General features: G+C 34.7%; 1 protein-coding gene across 8 annotated transcripts in view; it reads right to left on the reverse strand.

The window, feature by feature from the left end:
- LOC126969717 (E3 ubiquitin-protein ligase RBBP6) overlaps positions 1–12,371 on the reverse strand; it is a 55,848-nt gene extending 43,477 nt beyond the window's left edge. For 4 of the 8 annotated variants that reach the window (XM_050815262.1, XM_050815264.1, XM_050815263.1 and 1 more), the window contains exons 1-9: positions 11,949–12,361; positions 11,640–11,871; positions 10,527–10,638; positions 8,783–8,910; positions 8,312–8,478; positions 7,085–7,175; positions 6,318–6,424; positions 3,636–3,695; positions 1,386–1,568 (exon numbers count right to left, since the gene is read on the reverse strand). In XM_050815262.1, coding sequence (XP_050671219.1) covers positions 1,386–1,568; positions 3,636–3,695; positions 6,318–6,424; positions 7,085–7,175; positions 8,312–8,478; positions 8,783–8,910; positions 10,527–10,638; positions 11,640–11,871; positions 11,949–12,114 — 1,246 coding nt within the window. In that variant the 5' untranslated portion in view covers positions 12,115–12,361. Of the gene's footprint in view, positions 1–1,385; positions 1,569–3,635; positions 3,696–6,317; positions 6,425–7,084; positions 7,176–8,311; positions 8,479–8,782; positions 8,911–10,526; positions 10,639–11,639; positions 11,872–11,948 lie in introns of all 8 variants that reach the window. The other 4 variants (XM_050815266.1, XM_050815265.1, XM_050815268.1 and 1 more) reach the window with 3 other exon arrangements.
- Positions 12,372–16,833: the final 4,462 nt, after the last annotated feature.

A 16,833-nucleotide genomic window follows, 5' to 3' on the forward strand; every position in this document is an offset into this window, starting at 1 on the left:
ACTTTAAAAATAGAACTGTTCATAGCAGTTTTACTTAAAAAAGAACTAATTAAAAAATATGCTGCGGCATGTGACTTTCTAAACAGCCAGTGTGAACTTAGCGCAAACTTCTTTGAGTGGAATAAACCGCAACAATTACGTGGTCTCCATATTTGAAATTAAAAAGGTAAACATAAATTGGCGGGATACTAATCTGTGTTTAGATAAACAACTAGTTTTATTTTCCTCATATTCGAAATGAAAAGTAGAGTGTTTAACTCGGGTAAAATCAATTCCTACTCGGACTATAGCCGACCTTGCTGCGCTCGGGCGTCTAAATACCTAGGTATTCGAAAGATTCAATTCCCTAGGGAATTGATTCTTTCGACCCTCGGTTAACAATCTACTATTCCCTCGTAACAATATTTATGGCAAGACTAAGCCTAAGACGAAATAACCACTGGACGTAACGTAGCTAGTGTTCGCCTTTAACCCTTTAAGGCTATCTAAGGCCTCAGTTAGCAATATGTTGACAGAATGGCGCGGGTCTCGAAGTTAAGCAGATTAAAAAAAAATCTACGTCTAAGTACAATTTCAAACTATTACAGTAGCAATCTTTTCGTAAAATATACAAAATTTTGTATGTTAGGTACATGCAAGGCATAATATAAAAAGTCCTGTTTGAAAGCAGTATTAAACTTAAAGGAAAGAATTTCATGGGAAAATTTTACGTTAAGGTTATTGAATTGGTAATTGGAATAGTGGTTAAAATTGCTACTTTGTTCGAACATAATAAAAAACATTTGCGAATAAATACATTCAAACACAAAACTCAACATTACATAGTTAACAGGAGCGTAGCTACCGCCACGTGCGTCAGCGAAAATTAATAAAAAACTTTTGCTGCTAAGGAGAGTGTATATTTAATTTGAATTGTTTGTAAACATTTTGTCAAAAGTGACAGAAAGATAATTATGATGAATAAATATTCCTTTTAATTTTATGCAAAAAAAAATTTTTATGAGAAATCTTTACCCTTCCCCCAAGCAATTTTTTATACGGGGCATACGCCAAGGCAAGCTACGCCAATGATAGTTACAGAAACCTCACATAAACGTAATTAGGAATAGGAACAGAATCCAAAAATCGAATCGAACAAGTGTGTTAGCATTCACAGAAGTCATAGAAGGGCCACCTGCTAGCTACTCATGTGTGAAATATTAATCGAACTATTAGTTGAATGCGAGCATTAAGTATTATTACATCCTCAACAATGTAGTAATTGTAATAGATCCCTTCAAACCGATATTTTCATACGCTAAATGATCGATGCAAAGATAAAGGGCATGCAAGCTGAAGCTCTCTTAGTATATGAATACGGCATGCGATTATCTCGTGAGTGGTACCATAGCGCGACGAGCGCCCGTAATGGCCCCGCGCTCCGTTCGACATGTCGGCGTGACGCGGACGCGGCGCGTTTACGCCGGACGTGACGTGAGCGGCCCGCGGCGGCACGGTCACCGTGACGTTGTCCTCCGCGGAGCCGTCCGAGTCGTCCCGCCCTCCGCGCTCCACATCGCCTCTATCATCTACCACACATCACTGGTTATCGCCCGCGCCATCTTGACAATCAACTGTCTTCCAATATTGTCAGTATCAAACAGGCATTGTAAACATACTTTATCTACACCCATGCTATAAATCCTCTATTAAAAATTCTAAAACAGTTAGCTTATTGCAACATTAAAACACCCAATGTCCTAATAACCATTGCATCATCCAAACGAGTGTTGTAATGAAATTCAGTACAACATTACAACACTCGTTTGGCTTATGTAATAATGGTTACTAGGACTGACTTTTTTAATGTTGGCAATAAGCTGTTTCAGAATCTTTTATAGAGGATTCATATTATGGGTGTAGATAAAAACCCACGTTCGTGTTTCAATGCCCCTTATTACACAACAGTTGCACAAATAACTTATCTGAGGCACGTGTGATTACAAATTGCTTCGTGATCGTTCTGTATCGCATTGGCAGTGATTTCTTATTCAAAAATAAAATACAAGAAAACCGAGTATTTAACCCGTCTTTAATTTTTCTTTTAATTTTCTTAGGCAGCTAGCTTGCCTGGGGAGGTTTCTAATTATAAGTTGTTAATATTTGCGAATCCATAGCAATCTACTGACACGTTCTTGAAGTACAAGTCAGTTTGCCACCCTTTTTCAGACACGATTTTGAAATAAAAGTCGGCAACCCCCTTGTATTTTCAGTATATTTTTGCGTCGTTTATTCAATAAATTGGATAGTTGTTGATTCAATGGAGCTAATTCTGTGAATACGGATACATTATATTCCTGGCCATAAGGTCACACAGAAATTTCATACCATGGGATTTGACTCTGCTGTCTTTTCCACCAAACCTTTAATGTAATTTAAACTATCTAGATATCTAATATTATAAGTATTGAATATGGTTGAATTCACAGATATAGATCCAAGTAGATAACCAAGTATGAAAACCAAGCGTGCCCTTTTTTTTGTACCTACTGTGACGTCGTTAAAAATGCCAATGCATCGAGCCTAACGTTTAGCCACTCACCTCATCATTAGTTGACGTTTTCAGTACATCAATAGTCGGTATTGCTTATTACTAAAATCAACAATGTATTATAAATCATAATCTATATATAAATAAATGAATTGCTGTTCGTTAGTCTCGCTAAAACTCGAGAACGGCTGGACCGAATTGGCTAATTTTGGTCTTGAATTATTTGTGGAAGTACAGGGAAGGTTTAAAAGGTAAATAAATAGGAAAATGCTCAAAATTAAATAAAAAAAAAATTGTATCCTTTGATGCGTACCCCGTCGAATTTATTAACGCAACGGTTTGACAGTTATGATGTGAAACAATTTCATTACAACAACAGAGTGCATTTTTGCGAAGCAATTCTTGATGTTATGAAATATTATTGACAAATTCATAAAAAAACATTATTTTATTTATTATATACAGAACAACGTCTGTCGGGTCAGCTAGTAAAACATAAAATAAAAGCGTCAAAGGATGAGCATTGCACCTCTTTTTGACACGTGAAATACATACACTCGCGGATCCTATTTGGATCCATGTCTGTGGTTGAATTACTTTAGTGGGCTCTTATTTTTCTGCACTTAGATACTTTAGAATTTAGGTGGTCCGATGGCTGTAAAATGTTTTCTGATCAACTCAACTTTGAGGAAAAGCGAAAAAAGTTCCAAGTAAGTATGAGTAGATAGAGTGCATCCAGGAATTCACTTGACATGATTCCAGTTGTTGTGGTTCAATGACAGACATGTTCGTCAGAGTATTAAAGACCTCATCTCACAGGATAATTTTTAAACAGTAGGTAATTAAGACCAGATTTGTATCAGCAATCATATCGCAAAGCTTCAATCTTGTATAACACACACACTTGGACAGTATTAGTTTCGGTTAACACTAGGAGAAAGTGATTGTAAACCCAATAATGAACATTTTCGTGTCCATGCCTGTTACAGAATTTCACACTCGATTCTCAAACAGTGGTTAAATCTTAACCAAACCAAATTAAAACATGCGCATCGGAAACCACCGAATAATTTGTATTATCTTAATACATAAATTGATAACTTACCATTGGGTGGGCCCTGCACCATCCCAGCGGCATTAGGTGGCTGCCCTTGCACCGGTTGTTCTGGAAAAATATTACAATTGTTTTAAAATACATACACACATACATCTTGGATGTAATCGGCATGCAGCGCACGGGAGAGTCTAACAAAGAGTGAATACAGTCCAACTATCGGAGAACACCAGACTGTCATCACTGGAATTTCTGATATCCAGTTTGTATTCCTTGGAATATAACCATCCATATACAAAGCGTATCCAACATATACAAAAACATTACAACACATCATGAATGTTTCTTGTAATGATTGGTTTGTAAAAAAAACAGCTTCAAACAGTTTAATAGTTATAGTAGAATTTGAGCAGCGGTAGAGATATTTTTAAAAATACAATACAGCTAGTTAGAGTTAGAATATCATTTAATGTATAAACCCGGCTAGCGAGACTCTCTAAGAAAAAAACCGATTCACTTGATTGTATGAAACATGCAGTCATTGATAGATTGACATATGACGGCTATATCTTGTAAAAAACGGAGATAGCCGAAATCCACAACGTTTTTTGGGTGTTAGCCAGGTCACTAGGACCTGGGTAACACCCATGGATAGAGGTCCTAGGTAAGACGTCCTGACTTTAAATAGACATCTATCAATGAATTTTCCTTCATACTTAAACAGGCTTAGGATTGTCTACAGTCTGTCTTCGCTTAAAATAGCTCCATTTAGCAGCAAAACATCGTCGTTCCGTCATAATTATAAATAAAATCTTTTTCTACACTTTTACAATATTTTAAAGTTTTAGTACACTGTGAAATTATTACTAACACTAATCAACTAGGAATAAGAAAAATAGAAAATTAATATAATCACCAAGATGTACTTAACAACCAAAAAACAATAATATTTCCGAACCAATAATGTTTGTATTGTGTCACGGCACCCGCTATGCAAAATTAACTAATTGAGATTTGATTTGAGATTTGAGTACTTAATTGTTTTACTTATAGGCTAAAATTCGTTGAAGACTTGGCAAATTAAATGCTATTTTTATTGTGCAAGTGAAAATGGTAGTTACTACGTCTGTAATAAATAACAAATTTGATCAATATTTCTCAGGTTCATTGAAATAAAAATAGACTTTGTCGGTTTACAAATAAAGCAACAATTTCCTTTCTCCAGTCAGCCACCTAGCGTTACTTTTGAAAATTATTTTATTTTGCAATATAGAGGATAATGTACGTTAGTGTACTAAATATTATTAGATGGCGTTGAACCCTAGACAGCCGAATTTGAATTTAAAAATAAATAGTGTTAGACGTATTATACGACATCTAGTGTCACTTTCATAAACTAATTCGTATTTCCAAATCTTAAAGTAAATCTTTCGAGTATAATACGACAACATAATGGTTTCCGATGGATGGCGCTGATCACAGAACACACTAATAATTAGGCACGTGACCATCAGAAAAATCGAAATAACTATGAAGTGAAATAAAGTCATTAATAACATTGTTAATAGATAGAGCATTCATTAATAACATTGTTAATTGTAATAACTTTTAGCACCCACTAAAAAATTCTCTGTAAAATTGCTAAATCTTGTAACGCGGATTGTGTTTTATTTTATAATAAACTCTCAAATGATATTAAAATATTAATAATAAAAAAAATTTAATGTATCGTAATTATCATCTAAAGCCCAAAGATTATTTGAATGATAAAGATAGTTGGGATTAAAGTTTCTAAATTTATTGCTAATTGCTTTTGTAAATTTTGTACTTAATCTTGACTTGCACTAAATAACTTATAAAGATTTACAGTGTATCAAGTTTTTAACGTGAATTTGAGGCTTAAAAGTAATCTGCTTTACATAATATAAAATGTATATAGTGAAGTGCATCAGATGCTCTCTTGACAACAACATTGTCAGGCTTTCTTAAGTATCCATGCTCACAGATAGCTGGAAAAGGCGGGGCAATATGTCCATGGAGGTAATGTGGGGAGACAGTTTTACCAAAACCATACTTACAAAAAAAAACAAGTGTGCAATTCACACGTGGTAAAAGCGAAACCTTAAAAAATTATGAAGATTTTTTTATAAAAATGATGAAAAATCTCTATCTATGAGAGACATTACTATCACTATTATAAGGTATATCTTATCGTCTACGAGGCCCGTGAACCAGAATTCGGTTTCATCAATATACATTAATGTATTCTCGCGTCATATATGTATAAGACAATCTCTAATTCAACTATGATCGCCTGGTACCCAAACACTGTATAATGCATCTTATCTCAATTTCTCCCATGTTATGTGTCTGTCTCATTCTCTCGCCAGCTGAATCCTATACATATACCTGTTTGTATCTCTATCGTCTCGCTTTTTCGTTTCATCGAGTTTTAAATCACAATAATTCTAAAGAACTTCAAAAACTTTAACATGTTATATTTTGTTTAACTTTAGTGCTGGAGCTGGTTTTTAGTCAGTTTGATTTTTATGAATACTAATGACGGACCAACACAGAAAACAAAAAAAATATTTCAGATAAATATCACATCAGCGTTTATTTGCATGACAGGAAAGTGACAGGTAAATGTATATTTTAAAATCAGCAATGTAGGTTTTTTACAAATCCATATATATACTATATGGATTTAATAGTCAAAAGTTGACAACATACCCATCGGCTGTGGAATGGGCTGCACAGGAGGCGCGGACGGCCTGTGAGGCGCCCTTCGACTGTACCCAGTCTGATTCCGGAACGATGAAACAGAGTTTCTTAAAAATCTGTAAAACATAATATAATGTATATATCCACGTGCAACGACGAAGGTTTTTGACCAGTGTGTGTTGCTAGTGATGACATATCGAACACAGACGTGGTTGCTAACTATGGGCCTTATGAAAAAGCTAATTGTCGCTCAGAGACCAATGGCAAGGTCTATGCTCAGAGATTCCCTGCGAGATCGAATCAGAAATGAGGAGATCCGTAGGAGAACAAAAGTTACCCACATGGCTCATGACGATCTTTCGGGGAAAGCCTTTGTCCAGCAGAAGTTTTCAGGCTGAAATGATGATGAAACACGCGCAATAGTCCAACAAAAGTGTGTAAAAAGCCCAATTAAAGTAAAGTTTGGAAGTGAGTAAAGTTAAAATCATTTTGGCAGTATTGTACACGCTAAATAGGAAAAAAAAACTGTTTGGCAATTTTTTTTTCTTATTTGTGATAAGCCAACAGCAAGACAACAACAAGACAATAAAATTAGCAGCACTGAAAGTGGTTTTACAATATTAGCCACCGCTCACTTGCCCACTATGGGAATCACTGGTACGTAGATGTTGATTCTAACTTGAAATTTCAATGATGAGGCACCAAAGTCTATGTTAAAAAGATATATAGCTAAGAATGTAACTGATTCACAGCAAACTTTGTGAAATATTATTTACCTATTCGGTATCAGTGTAGTTGGTGCTATTTCTTTTTCACGACAATCTGGACATTCATGGTCTTCTGACTCTAAAAGTGCTCCTCTTATACCTGAAACAAATTACACTTTATTTATAAGTAACTTAGCTGACCCGACAGACGTTGTTCTGTACATAATAAATAAAATACTGTTTTTTTATTAATTTGTCAATAATATATCATAACATCAATAATTATTTCGTAAAATATGCTCCCTTTTGCTATAATGAACTGGTCAGAACTGTCAAACCGTGCGTCAATAAATTCTCATAGAATATATGTCCGTACAAAACAAAATATGAAAATAAAAACAGTAATGGGTCCAAAATCGAAATAAAAACTTTTCTATCTCTCAAGTTGGACAAAATTTCACTCCATGAAGTAATCCCCATTAAAATCATTAGTTTAGGAGTTCACTGGGAACAAATATCAGGACACTGGATTTATATAAATTACTAGCTGACCCAGCAAACGTTGTATTGCCGATATTAAAATCGCGATACAAAAGTAACTGTTGATCGTAGATGGGTGAAAATTTGAAGTTGTATGTATTTTTTTGTGCTCTCACTCATAATCAAACAAATTTAAAAAAAAAATCAAAAAAAAAATTCGTGTGGACCAACCTTATCATTTAGGGGGATGAAAAATAGATGTCCGATTCTCAAACCTACCCAATATGCACTCAAAATTCCATGAGAATCTGTCAAGTCGTTTCGGAGGCGTTCAAATTTAAAAAGTCAAACACCATGACACGAGAATTTTATATATTTCAAGATATTACATTGTGAACTTGATAAATTATTGTGTTTTGTGTCAGATTCGCGGAAAACATAGGCTGAAGCATATTTGTGGGTCAGTTATGAAAAGCTCTCCATTGTCATTGTACAGATTGATAGAAAATCTTGGTTAAAAATCTTTAAGAAATCTCGAAAATTAAGACTAATGTTGACATTTGCATCCGCTGGCATAGGTATCTGTGCGTATTCGACATTTAAAATACGGTTAGCTCAGTTGGTTAAAGCACCGGCACGGAACGCCGGAGGTCGTGGGTTCGAGTCCCACATTGTTCATAAAATTTTGTTTTTCATATTCTATTTATTTAAAACATATTTTGTAATAATATCTGATTCAACAGTCTGTTCTGTAAATGAAATCTTATTGTGCTAGACAGCTGGTTCTCCTTAATAGCATCATATCAACATACTCACATTCATCACAAAATGAATTTCCGCAACATGGAATCATAACCGCATCAGTCAGCAAGTCCCTGCAGAGGCTGCAGATCAATTCATCTGGAATTGTGGGTTCTGGTGCAGCCGGAGCATTTGTTGGTGTGTCTGCACCTCCAGCATTTTCTGAGGCTAAGTATGCCTCGCTATAAAATTGTAAATTCTAATGAATCCTAATGATTTATTTAGATACTAATCTAAAGATACAAGAAACAAGAATATTTTTTAAATGTCTATTTGTTTTGAATGTAATATGATATGAAGAATTACACAAATAAATTAATTTAATTCATTGCAATGCACATACTTTTAAAAACAATATTGTAAATCATATGACACACAAAATAAAATATATAATTTATTTTTCAAATAATTGCATTGCAAATGGATATTACAGAAACTTTTGTATTGTCCTATTGTCCACTAATATAATAAGATAAAGGCACTCACTGATCTACAGCTGGAACAGCAAAAGTACCACTTGGGGTCATCATGGCTCCTGGTGCCTTTGGACCATCAACTGGTACCATGAAACTACGAGGAATCCCTGAGCTTCTTCTTATTTCAACAGGGTCACTCTAGAAATGAAAGAATTTCAGATAAAATCTTCAATATGCTTTAATAAATCAATTTTTCCTTTACTTCATAATTTTTAAACTACTACTATTTAATCAGAGTGAAGGTAAATTTCTATATTTCTTTTTTAATTTGAATAGAATTTACTGTAGAGACTACCTTACTAAAGTTTACTAGTGCTAAATTGATAGTTATATTTTGCTTTCTAGGTTCTTAGACTAACTAGTTATAAAACTGTAAGTGTGCCATATATGTACATATACACATAGACCAAAAATAGCTTTCCTATAATTTTTGCCTATTTGATGGTTTGTCTTGTAGTTCTGCATGCTAACCATGAGATTATCTGAATACAGTTCAACATATAATACAACTAACATGATCTAGGTTTGAAGATTATGTGGTTGAACAAAATTGTTGAAAACATTTTACAAAATTGTATAGCGGATAGCAAAATAATTAAACAGAGCCATGAATGTCATCAATCAGAGTGTAAGTTACCTTGATAACACAACCTACAACAGCTAAATTGAAATGGAAACAAAAATGGATTATCAACTTTGACGACCTGTATAGCCGAGTGGTTAGCGATCCTACCTACTAAGCTAGAGGTCCCGGGTTGGAATCCCGGTAGGAATATTGATATTTGTTTCCGAGTCATGGATGTTTATATGTATTTATGTATGTTTATGTATATATGTACTTATGTATGTTTAAGTAATTATATTGTATTAAATATATCATTGTCTTGTAACCCCATAACACAGGCTATATGCTTAATTTGGGGCAAGATAATTTGAGTAAAGGTGTGTCAATATTATTATTATTAACTAACAGTATAAAAAAATTTATACCAAATGAATCTACACTGCATGAAAAAGGCAATTTTCAACATGTGTCAAAAGAGCCCCTATCCTTACAGAGTGACCTATTGCGGTAGAGGCTAGACTTAAATTTAAGTATTTAAATTAATATAAACAAAACTTAGTTACTATGAACAATGAACCTACTATACTAATTACTATTACTAGAACATACACCTACTGCTCTAATTTTAAACTCATTCAGTGAACAAGCAAACAAGTCAACACTAAAAGTGAAAGTTCATTTAAATTTCATAAAGCGACTGTAAAAGGTGTGTTTCACATAAGATATCTCGACATATTGGCTCCAGTAGGGCTGGATGACTGACCATACCACACAAAATTTTCCATAAATATAAAACCAGGAGTATCTCCCTCCTAGTTTCTAGTTTATCATACCCAACCATTTATGATAGTATGTGAAGAATATCTTATCTTTGGTCATTGTTTTGATTGATAAATTTAATTGTGTTTCTTATTTTGTATACACAACTCACATTATGTATTAACTGAATGCACAGTTATCAGTCTAGACTTAATAATATAATATACAAAAATAAGTAATCTTTGAATATTTGATGATTTGAATAGCTTGAAACAACAATTAGTTCAGTTAATTGGGTCACTATTATATTAATCATTACAAAAAATTTATGCTATAAAATTAACACCACTTAAACAATATTCAAACAAGTTTCATTTAAAAATATCAAGGCTACTTTATATTGTAAGGGAATGTAACAATTACAGCTTACAGAATTTGCTATTGGGCAATCTTTAATCCAATGTCCTCTCTTCTGACATTTAAAACATACATAATTTGCTGGAACAACACCTCTTTGATTTTGTCCTCTTAGCTTTTGATAACTGAAAGTATAAAACAACAATTAAATAAACAGATAAAATAGTGTAAGACGTAAAAATAGGAAGCAGCCGTCAAACAACTTTCATTATGACCATGGTCAGGGTAGTGTTGGTTTAATGTGTTTTAAATATTGGTTGATTTTTTAGATCAATTATAGCTTTGACATATTTTTAAACATTTATTTTTAGAATATATTTTTTAGCAAATTTTATTTGTTTTCAAATATTTTAAGACTTAAGATCACTTTCTATTCAGGTTGTTTTAATGTACATTGCTTTATAATATCCTTTCCCAAACATCTGTACAGTGGACTACTTACAAACAATAGTTGTTTAGATGAAGATTTGCAAATAATTTATTTAAAACAACTATTTATATGGAGTGTAAATTGGTATCATCACAAATTAATTAACCTGAATTTAATGTAGGATTCTTATAAACAATATTTTGTAATATATTAAAGTTTAAGTGTTGGTTTAATTGACAGGCTATGATAGTTCAACAAATGTTGGGGCAATTGACTCATACAGTGTAGCGAATCTGCAAAATTAAATAAACACACAGGTGGAGTTACTTAGCCTTAATCATAAAAACATAATTTTCAAAAATAAAAACACAAACAAGTAAAAACAAAATTCCATATCATTTTGCAATGCCCTGGAAGTTATCTACTACCTTGTGCCTACTGGGCACTGACACTTAATCCACTCCTACTAGTGCTACCAGTACTACATAAGGATGATTCAAAATTTTGTTTAGTAAATTTAAATTATTTACTTAAATTTTGAAGATTAAGGTTAAGTAGCTCTACATTGTGTTTATTTAATGTCACCACTGTAACTCCACTGCTCTGTATATTTAAAAAAAGAGATACCTTAACTTTTGTCCAAAATAGGTCAAGTTTTGTAAATGCTGACAATAATTTTACATTAATTTTATAGCCTTCAGTTCAGTTTAAATTGTAATGATATAAAAGTATATAATTGAGGAAATAAAGTCTTACTTGCTTGGATCATAGTCAAAGGTTGACTGACATATCATAGCATTAATCTTATCCTGCTCACTGCCTTCCATGCGGGACAGGTCGGCAAGACCTTTATTAACAGACACATCTTTCACGACTGCTGACTGATTATTACTATTTTCCCACTGTTTTTTAGGCTGTTGTGATAGTGGCACCCTCGCCACTAAAAGTGATGTGTTTTTAGGAATTAAAGTATTGTCATCCACATACACTGAAATGAAATTGTTTTTAAATGTGAAATCATTTGGCCATCAATATACAAACTAATGCCACCAAATAGTTCCCAACCTTCTTTGGTCTGTGCATTAGTAATTTGCAAATCAAAATCGGAAGTTTTTCCGATTCTTTTTTGCTGTGATATAGCTGTTTTTAGATCTCCGACTGATATATGCAGACCATCAAATGTTACTGTATCGTAATCCAATGCACTTTTAAATTTGTAATGCACAGACATTGCGGTTCAAAATGATCGATAAATAAGTATAACATGACAGATCAAAAAAGGCTTCTACAAAATCATGCATACGCCACGATCAACACTCACAGAAATAGGTTTATCACCTGTTTAATGCAATAAGCACAATATTAGCTAGAATGTTTTAATGATTAATTTAACAGTTTATTTATGTCTAATTGAAAAACTTAATTCTTTAATAAAAATGCTGGAATTCTAAACGACTAGTTAAATGCAGAACGTTTTGAAGAGGATTGGTCATAGAGTACTGTGCACAGAACACTTTTACTAGAGAATTTAAACACTACGTTCAACTATTATAGTATTCACAGACGATCGAACTTGGTTCGGAACGGACCACGAAAATCGTGCGCTCTGAACCAAATTCGATCGTGTGGCGCATGGTCCGCCGGACATTATTATTATTAATATCGGTACGGCTGGTGCGGAGCGCTTGCATATCGAACGCAGTGCGTTCCAAACCGATTCGATCGTGTGGACGGCGCACCGAACCAAATGTCAGTTTAGTCTCTATTGAGCTACCGTATGCGCAACACGTCGTAACGTGTTCACAGAAATGGATTCGGAACGACACCAAGAAGACATCGTTAGTATCGAGAAAAAAGCTGTTATAGCTGGACAATCGCGCATAGCCTTTATTGTAATAATGATGCACGCAATCAAGCATTTCAAATACTTTTAGAAAAATGGAAGTCATATTACCCCATTTCTGAGATAAAATTTTGCCCATTCTTTTCTTCTTTTTCGTTGGTTATGTAATGGCGATGTAGCAACGATAGTTGCCGCAACTAATGCAATTTTGGCCTGTTTTGATAGAATAGGAGGCATGTCGAGGAGACGTGTTCACGCAATGCTAGCACAATAGGACTGGACGATTCGGAGTCTGGTGCGTTCGTCTGTTGTGTAGACCGCACCGTACGGTTCGTGGTCCGTTCCGAACCAAGTTCGATCGTCTGTGAATACTATACTATTGGGCAGGCCTAGAGTTCTGTGAGTTGAATAATTATTTATTTATTTATTACATCTTTGACATTATAACAACTAAAAAAATTATGGTCCCACAAAACCATCTTGATGGCTTGTCTGTGGTATATTGCTAACGTGACCAGGTGTCCCGTTTTGAACGGGATTGTCCCTTTTTATAATTACGAGTCCCGGTGTCCCCGTAATGAACTCTGGGACGCAAAATTGTCCCGTTATCGGAAATCGCGCGAAAACTTGAGTAGTTAGTCGAGCCAGCGGACGGCCGCCGCACTTGCCGGACGCGAGCGAGCGGTGTGAGAGAGCGAGACCGCGCGTCAACGCCTCCTAAGAAGACGTGATTGGCCAAGACGTCATCGTGCGATTTGCGCGCACTTTGTTGACATGTGTTTGGCAGATTTTATTCTCGCATATCTACGACTTCTCGTTATTTGTTGTTATTAGTTTGTTGATACTGTTAATAGTTGTAGTCTACATGAGGCACGAGTTAGTAGATGCCGTGTAGAGATCTTTTGTTTTGGATTTAAGCATAAGTTAAAATGCCGAAACGCAAGTGTTCGGTCAATATTAGCTTACAAGCAAAATATCCGTTTATCAAGCAAATAAATACTCCGTCAGATGTCAGATGCGAAAAGTGTCGTACGGAATTTAGTGTTTCCCACAGTGGTGCCGTTGATATTGAACAGCATTTAAAGTCTGAAAAACATAAAAATGCCGATCGTGCCGCCGCTTCGACTTCTTCGATCTTGATAAGTCCAACTGTATTACAATACTAAACGACGCTTCAAACCACGGTAACAAGAAAATATACCCAATTGTAGTGCGATTTTTTCAACTATTATATTTTAACATTGTCAATTATTTAAACCAAGTGTTGACCGATAATCATACATACCCCCGCACACCGCGGAACAGTTAAGACACATACTCGTAATCCTTTCGAATTAAATTCGCAAAAAGTGGGATAAAGCGTATTTTTTCTCAGAAATACTACACAGTTTGTCAGTTAAGAAATACACCAACACCTAAAAAGCAAATCTATAACGAAAAGTGAAGTGCTGTGATTAATTAAACGTAATTTGTAAGATTCAATGTGCAAAAAGAATCCAAGTGATTAGCAGTGTCGGCGTCACAGTGTACAAACCGGTCCAGCCAAGAGACAGAAAAATAGGTATAACAGAGACATCCATCACTACTATCATTTACTATTTTCAATTTGGATAGACAAGCATAAGTGGCGTTGTAGGTATATTTGAGGTTCTACTCAAACGCGACGGACTGAGTTCGCATCCCAGTAAACTAAGACATTTTTTTTCTATCGTTTTTCTTATAATAGAGATTTGTAACACATTGGCGTATTTCAGCCCTATTGAGCATCTCACGTAAATTTACTTGTAAATTTGCTATACATATAGTTGTTCAAAGACTGTCATCAATATGTTTGCATGTGCTAGCTGTGGAGCACAACACTCTGACGGAACGGTATGCAGCGTCTGTAAGCAGCGATATGACTACCAATGCTCAGGTGTTTCCGAGGTGGGCTACCGCAAACTGGGTGACAGGAAGAACTCCTAGAAGTGTCCCAAATGCTAAACCAGCCAATCGGCAACCCCAGCCACCACATCACCGCAACCCCTTCAGCTGGAAAAAATTCATGAACAACTTAATAAAGTTATGTTCCAATTGACTCCGCTGACTTCCCTAGCGGAAGACATAAAAACAATAAAGAATGAGGTAACTAGTATGAAGGAATCGCTGGAGATGGCCTTCCACCTCATTGGCGTTCAATCAGAAAAAGTCAAAGACCTAGAATCTCGACTGATAACGGCAGAAAAAATAACGCTGGAGGTACCTGCTCTTAAATCGGAAATCACCCGAATCAATCGAGAGCTACAAGATCGAGACCAATGGGCAAGAGCAAATAATGTGGAGATAAGAGGGATTCCCCAGAAGAAAAACGAGAACCTATATGAGATTGCAGAGAAAATAGGTCAAATTTGTGATGTTCATATAAAAAAGGAAGAAATAAATTATATTACACGCATACCAACTCGAGCACCTAACACAGAAAAACCTATAGTAATCGCATTCAACTGCCGTTACTCTAAGGAAGAACTTGTAGCAGCTTCTCGTAAGAACAAGAAACTAAATCTAACCAGCCTCGGCTTCAGTACTGCAGGCAGCTTCTATATTAACGACCATTTGACGCAGCGCAATAAAAATCTTTTGAGTAAAGCGAGAGCTCTAGCTAGGGAGAAGAATTTCCAGTATATATGGGTCAAGCATTGCAAAATAATGGCTAGACGATCAGACACCTCGCCAATATTTTTTATAAAATGCGAAAGCGATCTAACAAAAATAACATAGTTATTAGGCCAATTAAAACTAAAATACCTTTTCAACTGTATAAACTTAAACTTGACAGTTTGGGAAACATTACTAAAACTAGCTCTTATCATATAAATTACAAAATTAAAATACATTTATTCTCCCAACTATTACTGGTAAACAAAAACAGACTAAGATGTTGTATTAATTCACCTACAATCACAATTAATTTAAATGGGTCAATAATTTATCGTTCCTTACGAGATGCTAACTACACAAATTGTTGTAATTTAAAATACTATTTTTATATAAAGATTTGCTTGAGACTTTTGTTATCAGCTGATAATAATGGCGCCTAATAATCTTAATATCTACTATCAAAATACTCGAGGGCTACGAACAAAAACACACATATTTAAAAGAAACATACAACTAAATTCATATGATGTTATCTCAATGACGGAAACCTGGTTGCTTAGCAGTATTAATGATTCTGAATTATTCGATGACCGATACATTATTTGGCGAAGGGACAGAAATTATTTAGCTACACGTGAAAGGTATGGCGGGGGAGTACTTTTGGCCATAAAACGCGGACTTATCGCAGAAGAACGCTTGGAGTGGCGCACCTCTGCCGAGGATATATGGGTTACGGTCAGCTACAAAAATAATAGAACAACGCCTAAAATACATTTTTGTTGTATTTATTTATGTAGTGAAAGACTTGGTCATTCCTTTAACTCACAATTAAATAATTTTACAGCAAACCTATCTCTCATAATCAATTCATGTCCAAATGATATATTTATTATAATGGGAGACTTTAATTTGAGTAACATACAATGGTCACCTGGCTCTCATGATCACCCGGAACACTCAGGTGCCTCAGGTGAAGCACAGATATTATTTGTTGATACCATGTCTGAATGTAACCTCACACAATATAACTTATGCCATAATATTAATAACAGAGTCCTAGATTTAGTACTAAGTAATGCTTACCTTGCAGTTTCTTGTGATGACCCCTTAATACCAGAGGACTTCCACCATAAATCTTTAAGAATAATCTTAAATTTAGAAAATCGTAATCACCTAAAGACAAACAAAAGACAGAAATACATGTATGAACAAGGTGATTACGATAATATCAAATTAATATTAGGTAAAATGGCTTGGGACGACTATCTACTAATCAATCCCATAGAAGAAGCAATAGAAGTATTCTACAAAAATCTATATGATACTATAAACAAATATATTCCTCACAAATTTTACTCGCCCAATAACTTTCCACCATGGTACACCGCATCACTAAAAAAGGTCCTCAAAGAAAAATTCAAATTTCTTCAGAAATACAATACTTACGGCAATACATCTAATTACAATACA

Source organism: Leptidea sinapis, chromosome 19 (genome assembly GCF_905404315.1).
Source record: "Leptidea sinapis chromosome 19, ilLepSina1.1, whole genome shotgun sequence".
Lineage (NCBI taxonomy): Eukaryota > Metazoa > Arthropoda > Insecta > Lepidoptera > Pieridae > Leptidea > Leptidea sinapis.